Source organism: Euphorbia lathyris, chromosome 1 (assembly GCF_963576675.1).
Source record: "Euphorbia lathyris chromosome 1, ddEupLath1.1, whole genome shotgun sequence".
Classification (NCBI taxonomy): domain Eukaryota; kingdom Viridiplantae; phylum Streptophyta; class Magnoliopsida; order Malpighiales; family Euphorbiaceae; genus Euphorbia; species Euphorbia lathyris.
The window spans coordinates 115,183,984-115,207,392 of NC_088910.1; the positions used below are offsets into that span (position 1 = coordinate 115,183,984).

The 23,409-nt window shown below is 37.4% G+C and overlaps 3 protein-coding genes across 3 annotated transcripts; all 3 read right to left on the reverse strand.

The window, feature by feature from the left end:
• Positions 1-3,055: 3,055 nt before the first annotated feature.
• LOC136213773 (dehydration-responsive element-binding protein 1B-like) lies at positions 3,056-3,933 on the reverse strand. The gene has a single exon (XM_066002842.1). It carries the CDS (start codon positions 3,874-3,876, stop codon positions 3,193-3,195), a length of 684 nt encoding a protein of 227 aa, XP_065858914.1. The 5' UTR covers positions 3,877-3,933; the 3' UTR covers positions 3,056-3,192.
• Positions 3,934-7,224: 3,291 nt separating this feature from the next.
• LOC136210718 (dehydration-responsive element-binding protein 1B-like) lies at positions 7,225-8,047 on the reverse strand. Its single transcript, XM_066002097.1, has one exon. It carries the CDS (start codon positions 7,989-7,991, stop codon positions 7,308-7,310), a length of 684 nt encoding a protein of 227 aa, XP_065858169.1. The 5' UTR covers positions 7,992-8,047; the 3' UTR covers positions 7,225-7,307.
• Positions 8,048-19,063: 11,016 nt separating this feature from the next.
• Positions 19,064-19,896, reverse strand: LOC136210720 (dehydration-responsive element-binding protein 1E-like). Its single transcript, XM_066002098.1, has one exon. The coding sequence runs from the start codon at positions 19,835-19,837 to the stop codon at positions 19,235-19,237; it is 603 nt and encodes a 200-aa protein (XP_065858170.1). The 5' UTR covers positions 19,838-19,896; the 3' UTR covers positions 19,064-19,234.
• Between the last annotated feature and the right edge of the window lie 3,513 nt (positions 19,897-23,409).

Sequence of the window (23,409 nt, forward strand, 5' to 3'; positions counted from 1 at the left end):
TGAGGCTCTCCGGTTATGAGAGCTTGATTATTGCGGGTTGTTATAGTGAGTTCTTCAAGAATGAGACGAATATCTCGGATACTCGTGTCGTGCTTCTCTTCTATCACTCTTAGAGACTCCATGATATGCTTCACGTTGCCTTCTAGCGTCTCAACTCGTTGCTCCATGGATCCGATGGCTTCGTTTGTGATACGTGGTTGAACAATTTCCGAGAAGAAGTCTCCGGAAGGAAAACGACTCGGCTCTGATACCAACTGATGTAGCGTGAAATCGACTGAGAGTTTTAATCGTAAACTCACAAAGAATACAATCTTTTCAAGCTAAACTTGAAGGTTGAATAAACCCAAAACAAGGATGAACATTGAGCTCCAATGGAGGCTTGAGATAAATTTCATAAAAGTTAGGTTTCCTTACAAATAATGGAGCTTATATACTCCAACAAAATAAAAGGGAAAAGACTAAAAGCCATTGAATAGGGTTTCTAACAAAACATAGGACAAGGGGTAGGATGGGAAGGGTAAGAATTAATGGTAACCTAGTAAATATTGGGTGATGGCAAAATAATAATTAATCTAGGGCAGGATTGGTCCCCCCCAATGGTAGAACTTGGAGGAGAAGTATTCTCCTGGCAGGACACGGCCCGCGTGGACCTTGGTACGCCCCGCGTGACTGAGCCACTGAGATGGGAGAGTCTTCGACGAGCACTTCACGCGTGGCATTCCGGATTTACACCCCGCGTATTGGAGCCTCTGATCCTAGTGGTCCTCGCTGATGGACTTCACGCGAGGCGCCCCTGGTGGTACGCCCCGCATAGTCGGCCTCCTGGACAATCTTCACTTCGGACTCTGGTTTCACGCCTCGCGTGCTTGGAGATGCGCCCCGCGTCATTGATCTCCTGGACAATTCTTCGGCAAGGGAGTCCTTTACGCCTCGCGCCTTGTCGAGCACGCCTCGCGTGCCTGGCTGGTTAGCCCGACTCTCGCTGTCCTCGTCTCTTAGCTCCGAGCTCGGGCTTAGGGACATGATGCCCTCATCAAATTATATAAGTCTTTTTTTTTATTATTTATAGGAACGTTAGAACCAAAGAATCCATTCAAATCATGCCCAATGAAGACAAAAATGAGGATTTGGAGAATAAGAAGGTCATGAATAGAGTGAATATAGATGATATTAAAAAAATTCAATGGGAATCAGATGAGCAGGTAAAATTTATGCTTTTTTAATTAAAAATTATAAAATATATTATAATAATTATATAATTAGTCAGGAGAAGACTTTCACAGTGGCTGCTACAATAAAAAGCATCAACGATGAATTCGGATGGTACTATTTGGCATGTGAAATTTGCCGAAAGAAAGCAAAGCCGAAAGATGATACATTTTGGTGCGAAGAATGTGAACGAAAACCAAGGATTGCAATTCCAATGTGAAATTTAGTAGTAAAATTACAATAATCTTTCTTTGCATATTGAACAAAATTATAAACATATATTATTTTTTCACAATTGCAGATATAAGCTCGAGATAGAAGTTGAAGACTTAAGTGATTATATGACATTTTAAGTCGGCAATAAACAAACTTAGCTTTTCAATGAAATTATTTTTGTGAGAAGCTTTAAGTTTCGTCTCAAATTAAGAGGATTTCAATTTCAATTTTTGAGTTTTTACAATTTAAGTTATTTGGTTTGGTTTCAGTTATCATTTACAATTACAATAATATAATTCATGTTTGGGAATTCGTAATTTAATTTTCAAGCACAGTAAGAAATGACAAAATTATAATTTCATTTTCAATTTTTTATTATCATCAATTTTAATGATACTTAGAAAAATATTCCTCAATTTTAATTATACTTTTATAAAATATTCCTAATTAAAATAACGTACTTATATTTAAAATAGATAATTGTGACATTAAAGAGTTATTAAAAGAATGTAGACTGAATATTCTTCGTATAGATCAATAATAATGAAAAATAAGTCTACATACCAAAATTTCAAGACAGTTGAAAAATTGTGGGTCATTTAAAACCAACATTATATTAAGAGTTTGTAAATATGTCAAATGTTTCCGGTTGTTTCCAAATAATAATTTTAAAATTCTCGATGGTCCGTTTGGCTACTTGCTGTTTGTTGTTCCTGTCTGCTGGTTATTGTTCCTATTTGCTGTTTGCATTTGGAAAAGACTGTTTTTCCAAAAAGCATAGATTATCAGCTTTTGTAAAAAAATATTTTCCAGCTATAAAAAGCAAACATGAGGTGTCTAACCAAACACCTAAAACTCTTGTCTTTTAAAATGAAAAGGCAAACAGAAGGTGAAAAATAGATAAACAAACACCCCCTTCAAGTTGAAGAGTTTCATTATGGTTGAATCATAATTAAAATATAATGTTAACTTTAAACTATAAATATTGAATATCAACATTGAAGTTATTTTTGCACCTTTTCGTATTTCAACAAATAAATATGTAACTTCTTAAGTTTCATTCATTTACTTTTAATAAATACCTTTGAAACCAATATAACTTAAATAAAATTATTACACATTTAGTTTTTATTATTACAATTTTAAGTTTTTTTCTCATTTTTTAAGTATAGATTCTATATTATTATTATTATTATATATAGTAGTGCAACAAAAGAGACATTGATGAGGTGAGATTTGGACGCTTTTTTCGCAAGTTGTAAAAATAGTAGCAAAAAAAAAATCTTACAAAACATCCCAACATGTATATTTTAAAAATAATATCAATATCATTATATGTAAATGATATAAAATTAAAAAATTAAACAATCTTAAATAATTGTACAAAAAATTTAGATACCCGCGCAACATGCGGACACAATACTAGTTTAAATAGTTGTTCGACTTCCTTTGACTCTATCAAATACAAGGGATCATGCGGAAATCTCAATTTAGGTTAGTTCTCGGCTTCTATTTATAAAAAAACTCAATCAAATATCAAAGCACCATTTAAATTTGAATGAAAATTAGTGGTTCTTAAAGATTATGAATTTAAACTTAATATCAACATATTTCTCAATAAATGAATCTAATAATGTTTTTACAATTAATAAATCGTCTACAAAACTACTTTACAAACTAGGTAGACTATAACCGTACCATTAAAAAAAAATGGTACATAATTAATTACAATTTAAGTCCCAAAATTGGTGAAGTACTAATTATGAACTAACTCCATAAGGAAACATTGTAATCATTTTCAGGGCAATTCCAGTGAACATAAGGAGGGCTGAGCAGAAGACCTTCAGCCATATCTGCAAGCAATCTCGGCATTCCAAATATTTCTTCTTCATCAATAAACATAACACTTTCATTTTCTTCATAATTCAGGCAATTGTATACCAATTCTTCACTCTTATCTTCGCTTGAACATTCCTCAATTTCACTCCGATAACACCCGCCAAATTCTTTGGGCCGGAAAAGCTCTGCTGCCTCGCCGGCAGCCCTTCTGATTTCTAGAGAATCGGCGGAAGCCGGCACCGGCAATTTCCAAGCGGAATCAGCAAAATTAAGGCAAGCAGACTTTCCCCTGAGAGCTAAAGCTGCAACATCATGAGCTCTGGCTGCCATTTCAAGCGTAGGATAAGTTCCCAGCCATATTCTTGTTTTCTTATTTGGTTCTCGGAGCTCGCAAACCCATTTATTTCCATTTCTCTTCCTTACTCCTCTGTAAATTGGATGTCGAGTCTCCTTGAATATTTTTCTCCCGGCTTTCTTCTTCGGTCTGTTAATAGCTAAAGACCTATCTTCATCGGAGTTGAAACCTCCTCCGCCGGGAGCAGTGGTGGTTGTACTACTGCTGCTGGCATCGGAAAGTGGAAGTGAATCCTGTCTGCTGATCAAGGAATCCATGGAATTAAGTATCAAAAAGAGTAAAGATTTTAGGCTTTTTCGATTTCTAAATTTGGGGGTTTGTCTTTTGCGGTGAAAATAGAGTGATTGCTTCTGCTTTCTATATATATACACAAAACCTCCAGAGATATTTTATTCCACCTGTAGATGTTGCCAAAATATGCAAACGCGTTCCACCAACGAACGCGTTTCGTACATGGAAGCTGCTCTCCTTAAGGAAAGGATAGCCACGCCACGCCACGTCATACTAAGTGAAGTAGAGCCACTTTAATAGGTTTAATAGGTTCTTATATGATTTAAACTCTAATTAGGTCTCTAAGTATATCTTAAAAGTTAATTAAGATTTTAACTTTATAAAATCATTAATTAGGTGCTTAATTTATGCTTTAAAAACAAAATCTTCACCAAGATGAGTTTAAAGAAGCAATCTTCGCCATGCACCTGAATAAATCCTTTGGCCTGGACGAGCTAAACCCGACATTTTTTCAGAAGTTTTGGGCTAATATTGGGAAGGACGTGTTTGGCTCGTGTTCAAAGTGGTTGTTGCAGGGCTCTTTCCTAATCATTTGAGTGCTACCAATATGGTCCTCATTTCCAAGGTTGACTCACCATCGTCGATGAAGGATCTGAGACTAAGACCTATCTCGTTTTGTAACATCATCTATAAAATTATAGCAAAAGTATTGGTCAGATGGCTCAATATACTCTCTCGGAAGTGATTTCAACAGAGCAACTGGCGTTTGTTCTGTGGCGGTCGATTCAAGATAACGTGGTTGCAACATTTGAGATAATTCATTATACGAAGAGGAAAGTTAAAGGCAAGTCGGGAGATATAGCTTTTAAAATTGATATGAGCAAGGCGCACGACATGATCGAATGCTCTTATCTAAGGGCGGTTATGAATTAGATGGTGTTTCACCTGAGGTTTGTGGAGTAGATTATGAAGTGTGTCTCTTTAGTTCAATATAATGTTGTTGGTAATGGACTGGAGGTCCTATTGTGCCTAAGAGATAATTGTTAGAGGCAATTCACGTTTTTCCTAAAACATTAGGGTCAAATTTAGCCCTATAAAATTTAATTAATTTTTGACTTGATCAAGAAAAACTAAATAAAGATTAAAGTTTTGTGGCAATTTACAAAAAAAAACGAAACAGTAAACATTTGTATTATTATATGATAAGGTATAAATTTAGTCATATGTTATTGGGAAGAAATTTTTTAGCTCCTACGTACAAAACAATACAATTTTAAACCTAACGTCTGTCAAAGGATGCAATTTCAAATCTCATTAATGAAAGATAAGTTTTTTTTTTCATGTGTGGTTCCATGTTTTGGCTACCCTCTGACCTCTAACGTTCTGACTACTCAATAAGACTTGAAATATTACATATTCTGTTAATGGAAAAAAAACTCATCTTCTGTTAATGATGTTTGAAAATTGGAGAGTCGGGTAAATATTAGGCTTAAATTTGTATTGTTTTGTACTTAAAGACTAAATCCGCTCTCTCCTAACAACCACATGGCTAATATTGTAACTTATTCCTATTATTGTTAGGAGAGAAGTTGTAAAATAAATTTTGGAAACCTCTTATTGTGCTATTGTTGTTAAGAGGCGGTGATTAGAAAAATAATGTGTTATTTTTATCAATTTATTCTTGTTTTCTATATATATAATTGTTAGCAATTGAAATTTTAATAATTATTGTATTTTAATTGAAATAAATTTAATATTCTTAGGTGTTATTTGATAAAAATGAAAATTAAGTACTAAAAGTGTTGAATATCATAAGCGCTGAAAGTATTAAATGATGTGATTATTTCAAAAATAAAAAAATAAACTTGAAAGAGTACCCATAAAAGGGAAAATTTTAGGGTACTCCTGGAGTAATACTCCCGACCAATGAATTCATGACACATGCATGTATAGTTTTTCTTTCTACCAAACATGTCCATGTAGTGAGATTCAAAACGATTTTTATTGGTCGGGAGTATTACTCCCAGAGTACTGTAAAATTTCTCCTGTAAAAGAGAACATATGGTACCACCGTAAAAATATGGTCAATACGATTCCGTATTAGAGGTCTCGACTTGGAAAGTCTCAAAAGACCCAATCAAGAATCCATCCATTACATCAATCATGCCCAATCTTATGAATCACTGTCTTAATGGGCTTAAGACATATCATGCCCTCATATGTTGCGCATGTTCACCTATCAACCGGTGACACATAGCATACCCCGCTTCTAAACTTATAACCATCTTCAACAGCTCGATCATATTATAAATAGGGTAAGCACAACTCAAGATACACTATTTCATTCATTCATTAATTAAATTATCAAAATTCTCCTACTTCAACTTATCAAGGATCAATAAGTACAACGCTTCCCGAAGCTGATGCTTTCTCATCCTAAAGAACGATAAAATTAGACTCAATGGGAGACATTTGATATCAGGCGAATGTAAACTTGCCACATGGCACTTGCGAAACCCAAACGAGCACCCGAAAAAAGAGAACATATGGTGCCACCGTAACAAAACTGGTCAATACAACTTCGCATTAGAGGTCTCGACTCCAAAAGTCTCAAAAGACCCAGTCAAGAATCCACCCATTAAATCAATCATGCTCAATCTCGTGAATCACTAGCCTAGTGGGGTTAAGGCATATCAGACCCCGATATCCGGACGTATGCTCACCTATCAATAGGTGACACGTGGTGTACCTCGCTTCTAAACTCGTAACCGTCTTCAACAATTCGATCACGGTATAAATAGAGTAAGCACAACTCAAGATACATTATTTCATCCTATTATTCATTAAGCTTACATCTTAGTTTTGATTTACTGTTGTGTTCATCCTCAACTCTTACCTTAAACTGACTTAGGCATTGAAGTGGATTAATCGGACTATGACACTCCTTTAGTCTTGCTTCTGTCCAATTACATATTTCTAAGTAAGGTTTCAGGATTCAACCACACCGTGAATTATCAAACAATCTTAAAAAAAAAAATAAGTGTTCAACTTATTCGATTAAATGACTTTTTTATTTATCAACAAAGACTTTAATCACTGTGAATTATTACTATTTTATTATTGTTATAGATTATTTTTTATAAGATAATAAATTCCAACACACAATCTCCTATCTCTAATTTTAAAATATATCAAATGAGCTATGTGTTTTTTCATTGAATTATTACTATTATAATTGACTAAATATCTGTGCATTTTAACCCAAAGACTTAACACTCGTAGCAATTCTACAGTGAATTCCAATATGAAGAAGATGATAAATAAAATGAAAGAATATATAATTTGATTCATCTATGTGATATCATACATATATAACAGTACCATTAAAAAAAACTGGTACATAAGAGACTAATTAATTACAATTAACTCACAAAATTGGTGAATTAATAATTATGAACTAACTCCACAAGGAAACATTATAATCATTTTCAGGGCAATTCCACTCAACATAAGGAGGGCTGAGCAGAAGACCTTCAGCCATATCTGCAAGCAATCTCGGCATTCCAAATATTTCTTCTTCATCAATAAACATAACACTTTCATTTTCTTCATAATTCAGGCAATTGTATACCAATTCTTCACTCTTATCTTCGCTTGAACATTCCTCAATTTCACTCCGATAACACCCGCCAAATTCTTTGGGCCGGAAAAGCTCTGCTGCCTCGCCGGCAGCCCTTCTGATTTCTAGAGAATCGGCGGAAGCCGGCACAGGCAATTTCCAAGCTGAATCAGCAAAATTAAGGCAAGCAGACTTTCCTCTGAGAGCTAATGCTGCTACATCATGAGCTCTGGCTGCCATTTCAAGCGTAGGATAAGTTCCCAGCCATATTCTTGTTTTCTTATTTGGTTCTCTGAGCTCGCAAACCCATTTATTCCCATTTCTCTTCCTTACACCTCTGTAAATTGGATGTCGAGTCTCCTTGAATATTTTCCTCCCGGCTTTCTTCTTCGGTCTATTTATTGCTAAAGACCTCTCTTCATCGGAGTTCAAACCTCCTCCGCCCGGAGCACTGGTGGTGGTGGTACTACTGCTGGTTTCGGAAAGTGGAAGTGAATCCTGTCGGATGATCAAGGAATCCATGAAATTAAGTAGCAAAAACAGTGAAGGTTCAGGCTTTTTCGATTTCTAAAATTGGGTTTTTGTTTTTCGCAGTGAAAATACAGAGTGATTTGCTTCTACTTCCTATATATACACAAAACATCAGAGATATTTTATTCCAACTAAAACGCGTTACACTATGCAACGCGTTTGATACATTAAGTTAATTAGTTATTAAGGAAAGGAAGCCACGCCACACTTAGTGAAGGAGAGCCACTTTAATTGGTTTATATATGATTTAAACTCTAATTAGTACAGTAAAAAACTCTAATTAGTTCTTTACCTTTACCTTTAACCTTCTAAAATTATCAATTAGATTATTAATTCATACCTCAACAATCAAATCTTTTAAAATTATCAATTATATCTCTAACATATACTGAAATCATCAATTAGATCCCTCTCATAATTATAATACTTTGAATTATTTTATATTTACAGTTCAGTTTAGATCAATATTTTATAATATTTTTAGTTTTAACTATCTACTCGTGAAACTAATCCAAAATTAACATGTTATACTAAAATATTTGTTTTTACATTATATATAATAGTTCTTTAGGTTAGATTTAATTGATTTTTTTTTCTAAAATTGAATTAATAACTAAGAATTTCATAATAATTGAATTAATAGTTTATCAAAATTGAATCGACTATTTCAAAAAAAAAACCGAACTAATGACTGAAAATATTAATTATCATATAAAAATACTAATCATAAATGAAAATATGTGTAATAAAAAATTAATTATAACCGAAAATATATAATAAAAAATAAGTCATAATTTTATTTCAATTATGAGAAGAATTCAGTGTCTAGGGATATAATTGATTTTAAAATTATAGGTTGATGACCTAATTTATATTTTTTTTTTTGAAGAAGAATGATCTAATTGATTTTTAAGGCATATGTTAGAGACTTTAATTGGGCTTATATACATATTTGGTCCTCAAAGTATTAAGAATTGAATACTAATACCACAAAACTTAATTTCTTAACATGAAAATCATCTAACTTTACATTTGATTTTTGATGTAATACATTTAACCAGATTCTTGCAATAACAATCACTAGAAAAGACACGTAGATTCCTTCAAAAAAAGAAAAGACATGTAGATGATATTTAAGTCAGATTTTTTATACATGGATTAATAAATAAATAAAATACATATCATCAAATCCAGCGGAGTGATCTAGGTCGAATATCTTGAGAATGCATGTAGATGCTTCAAATTAGCATTGAAAAAAAACCACCTAAATGTATTGAGTCCATAAGTTGGACATCCAGATGTAAGTTTATATGAGACCTATTCGGATATAAGTTGAGGATGTAAGTCGATTTTTTACTAAACTGATAAATCGGGATGTAAGTTTTAAGAACTTAATTAATACTTTTAGAAGAATAAAGATTTAATTAATTTTTAAGGTATAGAGTAGAGACTTTTTTTTTTTTTTTTTTTTTTTGCAGAAATATAGAGTAGAGACTTAATTGGGATTTAAGCAAACAACGAAAATTTTAAATATTAGTATAAAATTTGAAACACACCTTTTGTAAAGAATTATATAAATAAATATCATTTTTTAAATTAATATAATAGCTAAATAATAAAGTGGCTCTCCCTCTCATGAATGTAGGAAACGCGTTCCCTCTTGGAACGCGTTTCTCAAATTCTTCAAAGTAAGTAGTTAATTTTTGTTTTTTTCAGTGAAACTCGTTAATTTGTATATCTAAAATGCATAATTTTTTTATTTAGTTTCTAAAACGTAGAATGGTCTTTTTGTCTTGTAAGGTCATTATTTTACTCTTTTATCCCTCAACAATTATATATTAAATATATTAGGCTTAATACATCATTTGCTCCTGGAACTTATCCAAACAACTTGATTGGTCCATTGAACATTTAAAGTATTCCAATAGCCCCTTAAACTTACATAAAATGTTCAATTCGCCCTCAGAACTTGCGCAAAATGTAATCAATTGATCACTCGGTTGTAAAAAAATAAGTTAAATGTGGAAGATGTATTGCATGAGTCTTACAAAAAGTAAAACAACCAAGATCGGGATATTCGGTTCTAATATTAGAGAATAAAAGTTTTATAGTTGAGTAAGCAATAACTTCATTTTTAATCTATTTTTGAATTATGTAATAACATTTTAAGATGTGTGGAATACATTTTCCGCATTTAACTTGTTTTTTTGCAATCGAGTGATAAATTCATTACATTTTACGCAAGTTCAATGGGCTAACTGAATATTTTATGTAAGTTGAGTGGGCTATCAGGACACCTTAAAAGTTTAGAGGGCTAATCAAACTTTTTGGACAAATTCAAAACCAAAGCAAATGATGTATTAAACCAATATATGATACGGATTGAAAGCGAGAAATGAAGGTTTTAGTCGTAAACCAACAAAGATGTTCTTCTCAAGCTTAACTTGAAGGAGTGAATCCCGATAACAAGGTATAAACCTTAATTCTCAAAGAGAAATGATATTTGATTGATAAAAGTTGTTTCCATTCTTACAAAATGAGGGTATAAATACATCCCCTAATGACCGACGCTACCCCTATTAGGGTTACAAAAAAGGCATAAGACAAAGGGCAGTCTGCTCAGATAAGGAGTACGTCGGCGCAGGTACGGACTGTCAGGCTGTCTGTTGGTCGACTTCCTGAGGAAGTAATCTTGGCGATCCGCCCATGCTCATATGTGGATACGCCTTCTGGCGTACTTCTAGATCCGCCTTGCTCGCATGTCTTGGGGATCCGCCCTTCCGGATGCATCCTCTGTGAGCTTGATTCTTGAAGACCCGCTAGAGTCCGCGCGATCAGTGTGGCCAGTTCGGATGTCCGCATCATTCTCTCCTTCTTTAAAAGAGTCCGGCACTGATTCGTTTTTGTTGAGCTCTAAAGGACCATCCGATTTCCATGGGCTAAGGTCACGGATGTTGAACGCTGGTGAGACTTTGCCAAGCCAGTTTGGCAATGCTATATGATAGGCATTGGCGTTGATCTTTTTGGTGATTTTATATGGCCCATACCTCCTAGGCCGAAGTTTGCTGCTTGCGGTGTTGGCGAGCCTCTCCTTGCCCAAATATACCATGACCTCATCTCCAACTTCAAACTGTAGGTCCCTACGGTGCTCATCCGCCTTAGCCTTTAACTTCTGATTTCTATCCTCAAGAGTCTCCCTTACCTCTTGGTGCATCTGCATATAGTCCTGGGCCAGCTGGTTGGCAGTCACATTTCCCTTTGGAAGGTATGCTATATCAAGGGCATGGTTTGGGGTCTTTGTGTATACTACCTCAAATGGTGATCTCCCGGTTCCCGAATGTACAGAGCCGTTGTAGGCGAACTCAGCTTGGGCTAGAACCACATCCCACATCCGGGGCTTATCCTTGCACTTGCTACGCAGTAAGTTTCCCAGAGTTCTATTGACCGCTTCTGTCTGTCCGTCTGTCTGAGGGTGGGCAGTGGTACTACACTTCAGAGAAGTATCAAAAAGAGCCCACAAGGTCCGCCAGAAGTGACTCAGAAACTTCGTGTCACGATCTGAGACAATACTCTTTGGTACGCCATGTAGTCTAACGACCTCCTTGAAGAACAGTTTAGTAGTTGCCGATGCATCATTGGTTTTTCGGCATGGTATGAAGTGTGCCATTTTTGAGAATCGGTCAACAACCACAAAGATGGAATCCATGCCCCTTTGAGTTCTGGGTAACCCTAGGACAAAATCCATGGACAGATCCTCCCATATAGTTTCTGGTACAGGTAGTGGTAGTTGCAAACCAGCATTAGTGGGGTGTCCCTTGGCGGTCTGGCAGATATAGCATCGTTCTACTAGGTACGCCACATCTCTCCTCATCTTGGGCCAGAAATAACGGGAACTTACTGCTTCATAGGTCTTATTTCGCCCAAAATGTCCCCCCAGGGATCCGCCATGCAGATCGCGGATAACTTTTTCGCGGATGGAAGTGCAAGGTAAACAAAGTTGGTTACCCCTCATTAGATACTCATCCGTGATGTGATACGCTCCATCTCCATGCTGGGTTTTACATTTCTCCCAAATGCTACCGAAATCGGGATCCGCCAGGTACTCTCCTCTGATATGTTCGAAGCAGTCGGTTTCCAGATTGACGGTTTTTATTAGTGCAACCCTCCAACTCAAGGCGTCCGCCACTACGTTTTGTTTTCCCGCCTTATGGATAAGCTTATAGGGGAACTTATCTATGAAGGCGGACCATCGGGCATGCATGGAGCTTCGAAGTTGCTTCTGACTTCCTAGATACTTGAGGGCCTGATGGTCAGTGTAGAGAATGAATTCTTTCCCCACTAAGTAATGCTCCCATACTTTCAATGCCCTCACTATGGCATAAAATTCTTGATCATACGTTGCCCACTTTTTCCGTGCGTCACATAGCTTCTCACTGAAGTACGCAATGTGCCTTTTCTCTTGCATCAAAACACCACCAATCCCAATTCCACTGGCATCACACTCAACTTCAAACAGTTTATCAAAATTAGGATACGCCAGCACTGGCGCTGTACTCAGTTTTTCCTTGATCAAGGCGAAGCTCTCTTCTTGGGCGTCCGCCCACTCGAACCCCTTTCCTTTCTTCAAACATTCTGTCAATGGGGCCACTATGGAACTGAAGTTCTTAATGAATCTTCGATAAAATGTTGCTAGCCCATGAAAACTCCTGATGTCCCCCACATTCCTCGGAGTCGGCCATTCTCGGATGGCTCTCACCTTCTCTCCATCCACTTGGACACCGTCGCCACTAACCACAAATCCAAGGAAAACCAAACTTTCCATGACAAAGTCACACTTCTTGGTGTTGGCGAATAGCTGGTGTTTCCTTAACAGATCAAATACTGTCTGCAAATGCTTCTCATGATCCGCCAAGGTCTGGCTATAAATCAAAATATCATCAAAATACACAACTATAAACTTTCCAATCACCGGGCGAAGCACCTGATTCATTAGCCTCATAAAAGTACTAGGGGCATTGGTCATCCCAAATGGCATCACTAACCACTCATACAATCCATCCTTAGTCTTGAAAGCAGTCTTCCATTCATCCCCAGCTCGAATACGTATCTGGTGATAACCGCTCCTGAGATCAATCTTGGAGAAGACTTTAGATCCGCCAAGCTGGTCCAGCATATCATCCAACCTTGGAATGGGGAATTTGTACTTGATGGTGATCTTATTGATGGCCCTACTATCAACACACATCCGCCAAGACCCATCCTTCTTCGGCGTAAGTAAAGTTGGAACGGCGCAAGGACTCATACTCTCCCTAACGTATCCCATCTCGATGAGTTCCTCCACTTTCTGTCTCATGATGTCGTTCTCCTTCGGACTCATTAGATAGTGTGGGAGGCTTGGTAAGCTAGCCCCAGGCACCAGATCGATATGATGTTGGATGTCCCTCAAAGGTGGTAACCCACTGGGTAGCTCTTTCGGGAACAGATCTTGATACTCGCCAAGTAGGCGGGTCACTTCACTCGGCATTTCCCTTTCGTCCCTTTGGGCGGATTCGTGATTCGCCTTAACCATTACCACGTATACCATTTGGCTTTCTTCACATTCGCTGACAAACGATTTGTGTGTAGGACAGACTACCAAGGTAGACTTCTCGTCGGCCTTTGGCTCTCTCACCATTGGTGTAAGGACAAACTTCACCCCATTCTTCACAAATCTGTAAGTGTTCTCTCTTCCGGCGTGGGTGGCGTTGTTATCAAACTGCCAGGGTCGGCCCAACAATAGGTGGCATGCGTCCATATCGACCACATCACAACAGACTTCATCATGATAGTTACCAATCTCAATCGGTACCTTGCATCTCTGGGTCACCCTCAACTCGCCAACGTTCTTGATCCATCCCACCCTGTAGGGATCAGGGTGCGCCTCTACCAACAACCCGAACTTCTGAACGGCGTTGCTACTCACAATGTTCTCCTGACTACCACTATCAATGATTACGTTGCATCGCCCTTTGTTCACAAGGCAACGAGTCCGGAATAGTTGATGCCTCTGATCGCCCTCTAGTCGGCTGGAGACTAATAAGCGTCTAACCACATGAATGGCGTATCTCCCTTCATCCGCCTCATAATCATCCTCTCCCAAGGGTTCACAATATACTTCATCCCATTCTTCATAGTCTTCTTCACATCTTTCCACCATGTTAGCACTCTTCCTCCTAGGACACTCGTTGGATCTATGGCCTGGTTCATTGCACCTGAAACATTTAAAAGGCGCGGGCCTCGCATATGGATTGTTGCTCTTAGGTGGTGTAGGTACCTCCTTGTATGGCCTAGTATCTCCAACAGATCCTCTTCCCACACTGTTAACCCTGACTCCACTGGCACTCGCCACTTGCTTGCCTTTGTCATAAGACTTCACGTTATCCCTTCCGCCAGGCGTATACTCGGTAGCGGCGGATCTCCGGGTTCGCCCGCTTAGTTGAGATTCAGCCTTCAGGGCCAAATTCCTGGCATCTTGCACTCGAACCACCATCTGTGTGCCAATACGATCCTGGATGTTGTATCTCAACCCTTCTAGGTACCTAGAGGTCTTTTGGCTTTCAGTTTCAGACAAGTTGGCCCTAGCCGATAGCCTTAAGAATTCTGAGGTATACTCATGGACACTTCGGGCACCTTGAGAGCATCCTCTGTAGGAGCTGTAGATATACTGCTCATAGTCCGGTGGTAAGAACCGCTCCCTCAACATCGCCTTCATTCGTAGCCAATATCTAATCGGATCTCTACCCCCCTCTTTTTCTTTCTTCCCTCATCTGATCCCACCAAACTGATGCGCCACCCTTCAGGCGATACGCCACCAGCCTTACTTTCCTCTCATCAGGAATCCCAGCATATTCAAAGAAGCGCTCAACTTCCGATAACCAATCTAAGAACCCCTCTATATCCAGTTCACCACCAAAAGACGGTAAGTCTATTTTTAACTTAAAGGCATCATCCCTGTCAAAGTTTCCTAGATCTGGTTCTGCCCTAGCCATACCCACACGTCTGTTATCATTCGGGCCAACACCCCTCATATTTCTAAAGGCACCATTATCCCCAATATCCTCAAAATCATCACTATCGCTATCAGCGTTATGCACAAGGAAAAAGTCAGGCCTTCTTACCTCAGGATCCCTATGACCCATTTGTGGACGTGGTTGTTCAAGGGCTCCTTCCTTTCTCTGAGTTGATCCTCCTGCTGCGGATTGGATCAAGGACTGAACCTCCAGTTTGAAGTTTTCCAGGGAGGTGGTTAACTCCAGGAACTTTTGATCGGTCTGTCTCTGCCGCTCATGGCTGGCCTAAATCTGTTCCGCGAGGTGCTCCCTTAGCTCCTCATACCTCCGGTCACTGGTTTCCATGGAATCTTGCAGTTTTCGGGGTTGAACCATTGCCAAAAGAAGTTTCGGGTCAGGAAACGATTGGCTCTGATACCAACTGATACGGATTGAAAGCGAGAAATGAAGGTTTTAGTCGTAAACCAACAAAGATGTTCTTCTCAAGCTTAACTTGAAGGAGTGAATCCCGATAACAAGGTATAAACCTTAATTCTCAAAGAGAAATGATATTTGATTGATAAAAGTTGTTTCCATTCTTACAAAATGAAGGTATAAATACATCCCCTAATGACCGACGCTACCCCTATTAGGGTTACAAAAAAGGCATAAGACAAAGGGCAAAATGGATAGTCTGCTCAGACAAGGAGTACGTCGGTGCAGGTACGGACTATCAGGCTGTCTGTTGGTCGACTTCCTGAGGAAGTAATCTTGGCGATCCGCCCATGCTCATATGTGGATACGCCTTCTGGCGTACTCCTAGATCCGCCTTGCTCGCATGTCTTGGGGATCCGCCCTTCCGGGTGCATCCTCTGTGAGCTTGATTCTTGAAGACCCGCTAGAGTCCGCGCGATCAGTGTGGCCAGTTCGGATGTCCGCATCAATATATTAACTAACGAATTGTAGTAGCTTTATACAATATTTGCCTTGAACTATGTTAAAGGTTGATTGGCTCTCATATCTTAATTTTTAAGTTTGTTTAAAATGATTTCTTGACGGACTTAGTTCTTTTAAAGTAACATATTAACCATGTGAATTCGTTTACAGTGATTTATTGATTTTCTAAACTTGTTTAATGTGATATACATGTGAATTTGTCAAATCAATTTTTGTTCTGCCACATGAACTTGTGGAGTTAATTTGTATACTTCGACAAATTAGGAAGCAAATTGCAACTTATGCCTAATGCCCATGGCAACTTCATTCACCCTCTCAATGACTTTGGGCACACCATTACATGATGAGATAGAATACCGCCAGTATATTGGGGCACTTTAGTATCTCGCCTTTACAAACTATTTTGTTTGCTTCGTTATCTCTAAGGAATCACAGAACACAAATTGTTGCTCTCAACCACGACTTCCACTTCTCTAGATAGCTATATTGATGCTCACTGAAATGGGTGTCCGGATGACCATCGTTCAATAAGGGATATTGCATCTTTTTCGGCTCAAGTCTCACATCATGGCTACCAAGAAATAGCCTACCTCTAGGTCTTGCATTGAGAGTGAGATCAAGCATTAGAAAATACTACGATTAAATTAGTTTGGATTCAATGCTTATTACGTGATATTGAATTTCTAGTATCTTCTATACTCGCATAAATGATTTGATTCGTAATCGTACTCTTGACACTCGATTTGTTCTCACAGCCAATTGGCCGACATTTTAACCAAGTCATTAAGCATTTACTGATTTCTTCACTTGTTGTTCTTATCCAACGGCTTACGGGGGTTGTTAAGGATAATTGATATTGTTTTATCACATTAGGTTATTCCTATATTATTCAATTTAGTTTTATTATCTATGTTTTCCTATTTATCGTATACTTAGCAGCTGCCCTATTTATTGGCGTGATTTGGTAAATAGTATTTTTGGGGTAAAATCCGAGGTTTGAGTCACTTTAGAGGTTTTGACTAGCCAAATATCTAATTACAGTGTTTGGCAAAAAGATGTTTGAAAGAGTTTATTGGATCTAAATTTAAAAAAAAAACTGGTTTTATGAGGTTTTTCAATTAGTTTATTGCTTCATCTATTTTGAATGACATTTTTATCGGAAAAATTACAAAATTGGGTCAAATGGGAGGCCCATTTACATATTAAACCCATTTACTAATTCTGCTACATATCTAGACTGATTTTGTGTGACTTTCCAAATATACCCTCAATATTTACGCGGAGCTCGCCCCATCCCGTCTGACTTCGCATATTCACCCATATGCGAAGCCTGCGAAGTTAATGTTTTAATTTACTTAATGAATTTAGTTCGCATATGCGAAGCCTGCGAAGCTGAAGTTTGTTTTGCTTGATGATTTTAGTTCGCATATGCGAATGCTGGATATGATTTGAAGCTAATACGCGAAGTGGTATATAACAAAAATTGGCAAACAACAACGGATTCGAACATTAAAATCATAACATTATCAAAATTTACAACAAGATTGCCAAAATAACAACATTCAAATCATAACATTATCAAAATTTACAACAAGATTGCCACAATGAACTCTACTAACCAATCATTTTAAAGTGAAACTAACTAATCCGGTACCAATTTTGAAACGAAGATTACTCATCCGCTTCAAAATTGGCACCGGATTAAGTTAGGTCCACTTTGAAGATTGGCACCATAGGATGGACATGTCCCATGGTGCACCCCGAGATTGATACAACCTCTCCTAACGAATTATTTCAGGAGTGAATGTGTCAATCTTGGGGAAGTTCATCCCTATACAGGAAGGAAAATCATCTCCCCTGCAGCCCAGTACGCCGCCTTCCAGAAAGGGATGTTACGTATTCAACCATCTACAGAAAAAATTAAACGTGTTAGTTATGAAAAAGGACGATTTTGGCTTCGCGAAATGACAATTAGCGAAGCATGCGAATGTAAATGTGCAGGGGAAGAGGTGATTTTACTTCGCATATCAATTTTTTCGCGAAGTCTGCGAGGTCTGAAATGTGACTATCTACGTCGCATATCGATGCTTTCGCGAAGTCTGCGAGGTCTGAAACGTGAGGATCTATTCGCAGACTTTGCGAACTAATCGATTCGCGAGGTAGATCCATACGTTTCAGGCTCGTTCTCTTCGCAGAACTTCGTGAAATCATCAATTCACGAAGTAGATCATCACTTTCCAGGCTCGTTCTCTTCGCAAAGCTTAGCGAAACCATCGATTGCAAAGTGAATTCATGAAAAAACGCAGAAAAAAAAACAGATACTTACATTTTTCGTCCCTTTCACCCCCAAAAGCGACAATAACAATATGATAACATGGGAAGAACGAAGGAAATAACGTAGAAAAACCATTTCTTTGATGGTAACAAGAAGAAAGAAACCAAGCAACGAACAGGAAGATGAAAAACTATATACTCGTTTTCTAGGGTTGGGAAGTTGCAGAATCAAGAGATGAAGAGATGAAAAAGAGAAATTCATTATGATTTTGACTAAATGGTGCAGATTTCGTACAATTTAAAGGAAGAAAGGAAGATCAAAAGTCTTGAAATCATTAATGCTGGAGCAACTTTTCGTATAACCAAGGAGATAGAGGGAGCGGCGATTCGCAAGTGGTGGAAGTGGGAAGGTCAGGGGTATTTTTGGAAAGTCACACAAAATCAGTCTAGATATATAGTAGAATTAGTAAATGGGTTTAATATGTAAATGGGCCTCCCATTTGACCTAGTTTTGTAATTTTCCCCATTTTTATCCCTAATTATTACCCTTTAAACCTAAATAAAAGGTTTACCATGCATTTATTTGTTATTTTATACACATAGCTATTAGTAATTAGCTAAGACTTAACAAACAAATTTACCTAATCAGCTAATAACTATTTGACAAACGGATCTTTTACATGTATATATACTGACTTCATAACCTCCTTAATCAATGAGAAAATATAAGATATTTTCCAATCATGGCAATAAAGCCACAACCGCTAACTTCAGTTTGAGTGAATTATAAAATAACTTTTGGTATCTCCCCAATTTGAGATCTTTAGAATTACATAAACATTATACTATTACACTAAAAGCTCAAAAGTGGCTTCTGTTTTCTAGAAGCCATAAAGAGTCTACTCCCAACGTTTTGGGTCAAACAAAAATTTCCAATTATTAAAACTGAATCTAAGAAGAAACAAATTCATAAAATCAAAAAGAATAACTCCACAAAGACACGTCAACATCACCATCCAACTCAGCATCTCTTTCAAATCCATAATCTCCTACTACATAGTGTTGAGGAGAAAGCAGAGGACCCTCTGCCATATTTGCAACCCAATCATTACTTAAAAATTCACCCTCATTAATCTTTTCTACTTCTTCTTCTTCCGGCTGCCGAAACAACTCCGCCGCCTCTTGTGCAGCCTTCCGAATATCCTCCGCCTCCGTAGAAACCGGCACCGGCAACCTCCAAGCAGAATCAGCATAATTTAAACAAGCAGATTTCCCTCTAAGAGCCAATGCAGCCACGTCATGAGCTCTGGCTGCCATTTCAGGTGTAGGAAAAGTTCCGAGCCATATACGAGTCTTCTTATTTGGCTCCCGGAGTTCACACACCCATTTGTCATTATTCCTCTTTCTTACTCCTCTGTAAATTGGGTGCCGTGTCTCCTTGAATATTCTCCTCCCCGCCGGCTTCTTCGGATTCCTCTCCGCTAGCTGAATTTCTTCATCGGAGTGAACTAAATGACCGCCGGAGGATGGAGAAGAAGATTCCGGTGGATAACAGGAATCGGAGAATTGGTTAAACATGAGCTTAATGTTGGATGATTAAGATTAATCTTTTTGATTTTGGGGATAAATTGAGAAATGTGGTAAAAGTTTTGGTATTTGTAAGGAAAAACCATGGCTGGGTATTTTAATTTTGGGCGCGACTTGGACACGGATAAGGAAGAAGTAGAAAACAGACAGACAGACATGTTCCCACTAAGGAAGTTGCTTTCTTGCTAGTAATATTTTAGTATTGGCACTTTTGACTTGATGTTCTTTGTCCAGCTGTTCAATTCTTTATTAACCACGTGTCTTTTTTGTGGGCTCCTCCTGTTCTTTATTCCTTAAACATATATAAATATTTATATAAAGTATTCACCTGAGACGTCATTCCCACACGTGGTTATTGATCTGTCGACCAATGTACTAAAATAGTAAGTAATAAAGTGAATCACTGAATCTGGATATTTGTGTCGATGACTTGCTAGAATTTAAAAGGTTAAGGTGCAAAAATACCCCTAACGTTTTGGGTCAGGAGCAATTTTACCCCTAACGTTTAAAATGGTGCAATTTTACCTCTAACGTTGGAAGCCAAAAGCAATTTTACCCCTAACATTCATAAATTGGGTCAATTTGAAAAATAATTCATCAAACTGTCTTCTCGGTCATGAATCTTGTCATCTATATTTCACACGTGTATGATTTTATCAGTAACAAATCACAAACATAAGTTGAGATTTGAAAAAAAAATAAAAAAATAAAAAGATATACTGTCTTTTTGTACGAATTAGACAAAAAAATCACCAAATTTATAAATATTAATCTCAAATTCTATTATTAAATTATAAAAAACATGAAACCCTTTTTTTTGAACGAATTGTTATGCAATTGGTGCAGAATAAGGAATAAAAATATATATTTTTTATAATAGTGTCTGAAATTGACCCAATTTATCAACTTTAGGGGTAAAATTGCTCTTGGCTTCTAACATTAGGGGTAAAATTGCACCATTTTAGACGTTAGGGGTAAAATTGCTCCTGGTCCAAAACGTTAGGGGTATTTTTGCACCTTAATCCAATTTAAAATGTGGGCTTATACTTTTCTTTCTTTATTTATTATGTGATTCAATCAAGATATTTCTAGATTAATCAGGTATTATTTGGATATTTTATTTCTTAATTTTTTTACATACACTAAAAATTAAATATTTAAGTAATCAGAAATCATTTTTCACTTGGTGTTAAATTCATATATTGGAAATAAATTCCTTTTTTTTTTTTTATTAAAAGTTTGAGGAAGGCGGGGAGAGGATTTCAGTTTAGTCTCATATTATTAAAAATAAAAATAGAACTTACAGAGTTGAAGTTCAAACCGTAGAAGCAATGTAAAAACTAACGAAACCTAAAATTAATGACATTATTACAATCATTAGAAATTTCAGAGTGACAAAACTAAAGAGTTGAGTCCAACCAAAGATGGCTAGTAGCAGTTACACCATAGCAGGCAAGACAATCAGCGACCTTATTACCCTTATGAAAAATATGAGTTATCACTAACTTCAGCATAGACCAAAGGGATTGACATTTTTTTTCCAATGAGGTCTTAAATGTTAAGGGACCGGAATGTTCTGGTACCGAAATAAATTGACAGCATACATAGAGTCGACTTCAAGCCCTAATGTAAGAAACCCATGATCCCACGATATATCAATGGCAAACAAGGCTCCCACAAGTTCCGCCTCATAAGCAAAAGTAGACATAATGGAAAATAAAAAAGAGCCAACTGGAAAAACTATGGTATCACTGTAAATGTCGCTTGCACCAGTCAAGCCAGGAGCGCCAAAAGATGAGCCATCTGTGTTTATTTTTATACAAGGCGTACGAGGACGTTTCTAATGTACTTCAAAAATGGTCAAGCTGAAGGTTGCCTATTTTTGATCCGAAGCTCGCTAGCGATATGGAGACTAGTCTATGTGTTAAAAGCATAGCCAGAGCTCACGTTGTTCGACTCCCTGAGAGATTTCCATAAAAACCGAAAAGCAATGTGAATGTTTAGGGCAAGTCCTTGAAAAAATGATTCATTTTGAGTCCTCTAGAGAATCGTATGCAGTGAATAATAGCAGAATTCCAAAGAATCCCAGATTGAGGGATAAATCTGTAATATAAAACATTATCAAAAGGATTTGAAAATTCCCATTAGTGTGAGTCTTTCTTCCAAAGAGACTTTCAATCGCACACCAAATAACACAACTAAAAACACATGGTCATTGTTTCCTGGGTAGCAACACAAAGACTACATCATAAGACCAATTGAATACCATGAGATATCAATTGGTCCTCAGTAGGGAGGTTGCAATGCGAAAGTTGCCAAAGAAGGAATGAGCGAGATAGAGGGATAAAGGTTGGCCAAACAAAATTGTACTAGGAGGCATGGGCCTGCTGAAGTCCATAGAAGAATAATAACCTCGCACGGAGAAAATGCCATCACGAGCAGATTCTAGAATGGACCATCAATAGGTTCTGCTCAATTTTGTTGAATCTCCAAGTTTAAGTCAGTCAAAATACATGCTGGAAGAGACTAGCAGCCACTATTCCAGTATTTGGAAATTCGAATTCGCTGCTAGTGTCTTGTAATTTCGAGGTAGATTAAGTTGATCTGCAACCGGAGGAAAATTCCAATTATCGAACCAGAAATTAAGATGCGTGTTTGCCCCAATCCACTAGCCAATATTCTATCTAATATGAAGAAAAAAGGTGCAAGTGGGGCTCCAAATGGAAGAGCTAATGGTTGTGGTATGAGCATTCTTCGCATGATTGAGTAATCTGCGAGTAATAACCGTTATTGGAAAATGCATACTTGTATGAAAATCCCAGCTCAAGAGAGTAAGTAAGGCTTGATTGAAATACGACAAGTTTTTAAAGCCGAGACCTCCTTCCTTCTTAAGTAAGTAGCAAAGCTTACAATGAACCGTTACCAACTTTTTATCATCAAAGGAACCCATCCAAAGGAAGTTATGAATAACTTTTGAAATTTTATTAATAAGGAAGATGGCTATCGATAAACAGAAAATGAGTGAATCAAGGAGCTCACATAATCAACTAGAGCGAGACGATCTGCCATGGAGAGAAGCTTGCGTTTTCAAGTAAAGAACTTGGCAATGACCCGATCAGCAATTGGTTATAGATATATGCGCCTAAGGTCCCCTATAAAAAGAGGAACCCCATATAATTTAAAGGGAATATGCCAGTATGAATACTGACGTGGTCTGCTAAAGCCCCATCCTGATGCTGCCCAATTCATGAACCAAAAATAACCTCTGACTTGACCCAATAAAACATTTGACCTGAGATACAACCGTAAAAATTGAACATCTGAGAGATTGTTCGTATATTCTTAACCGAAGTTTTACAGAAAAGGAGAATGTCATCAGTGTATAGCAAATGTGTAGGAAAATGGCAGTTTTGTGCATAATAGATTTGATGTAATCGGTCCTCAGAAGCCAGCTTGGTATTCCAATGGCTGAGAAAATCCTCCGCCAAATAGAAAGAAAAGGTTAAAGTGGATCCTCTTTCCTCACACCACGTGAGCAACGAAAATAACCCTGAGTAGAGCTA

Coding starts and splice junctions, on each gene's coding strand:
- LOC136213773 (XM_066002842.1), bottom strand. CDS start 3,876: ATGGATTCCTTGATCAGCAGACAGGATTCACTTCCACTTTCCGATGCC.
- LOC136210718 (XM_066002097.1), bottom strand. CDS start 7,991: ATGGATTCCTTGATCATCCGACAGGATTCACTTCCACTTTCCGAAACC.
- LOC136210720 (XM_066002098.1), bottom strand. CDS start 19,837: ATGTTTAACCAATTCTCCGATTCCTGTTATCCACCGGAATCTTCTTCT.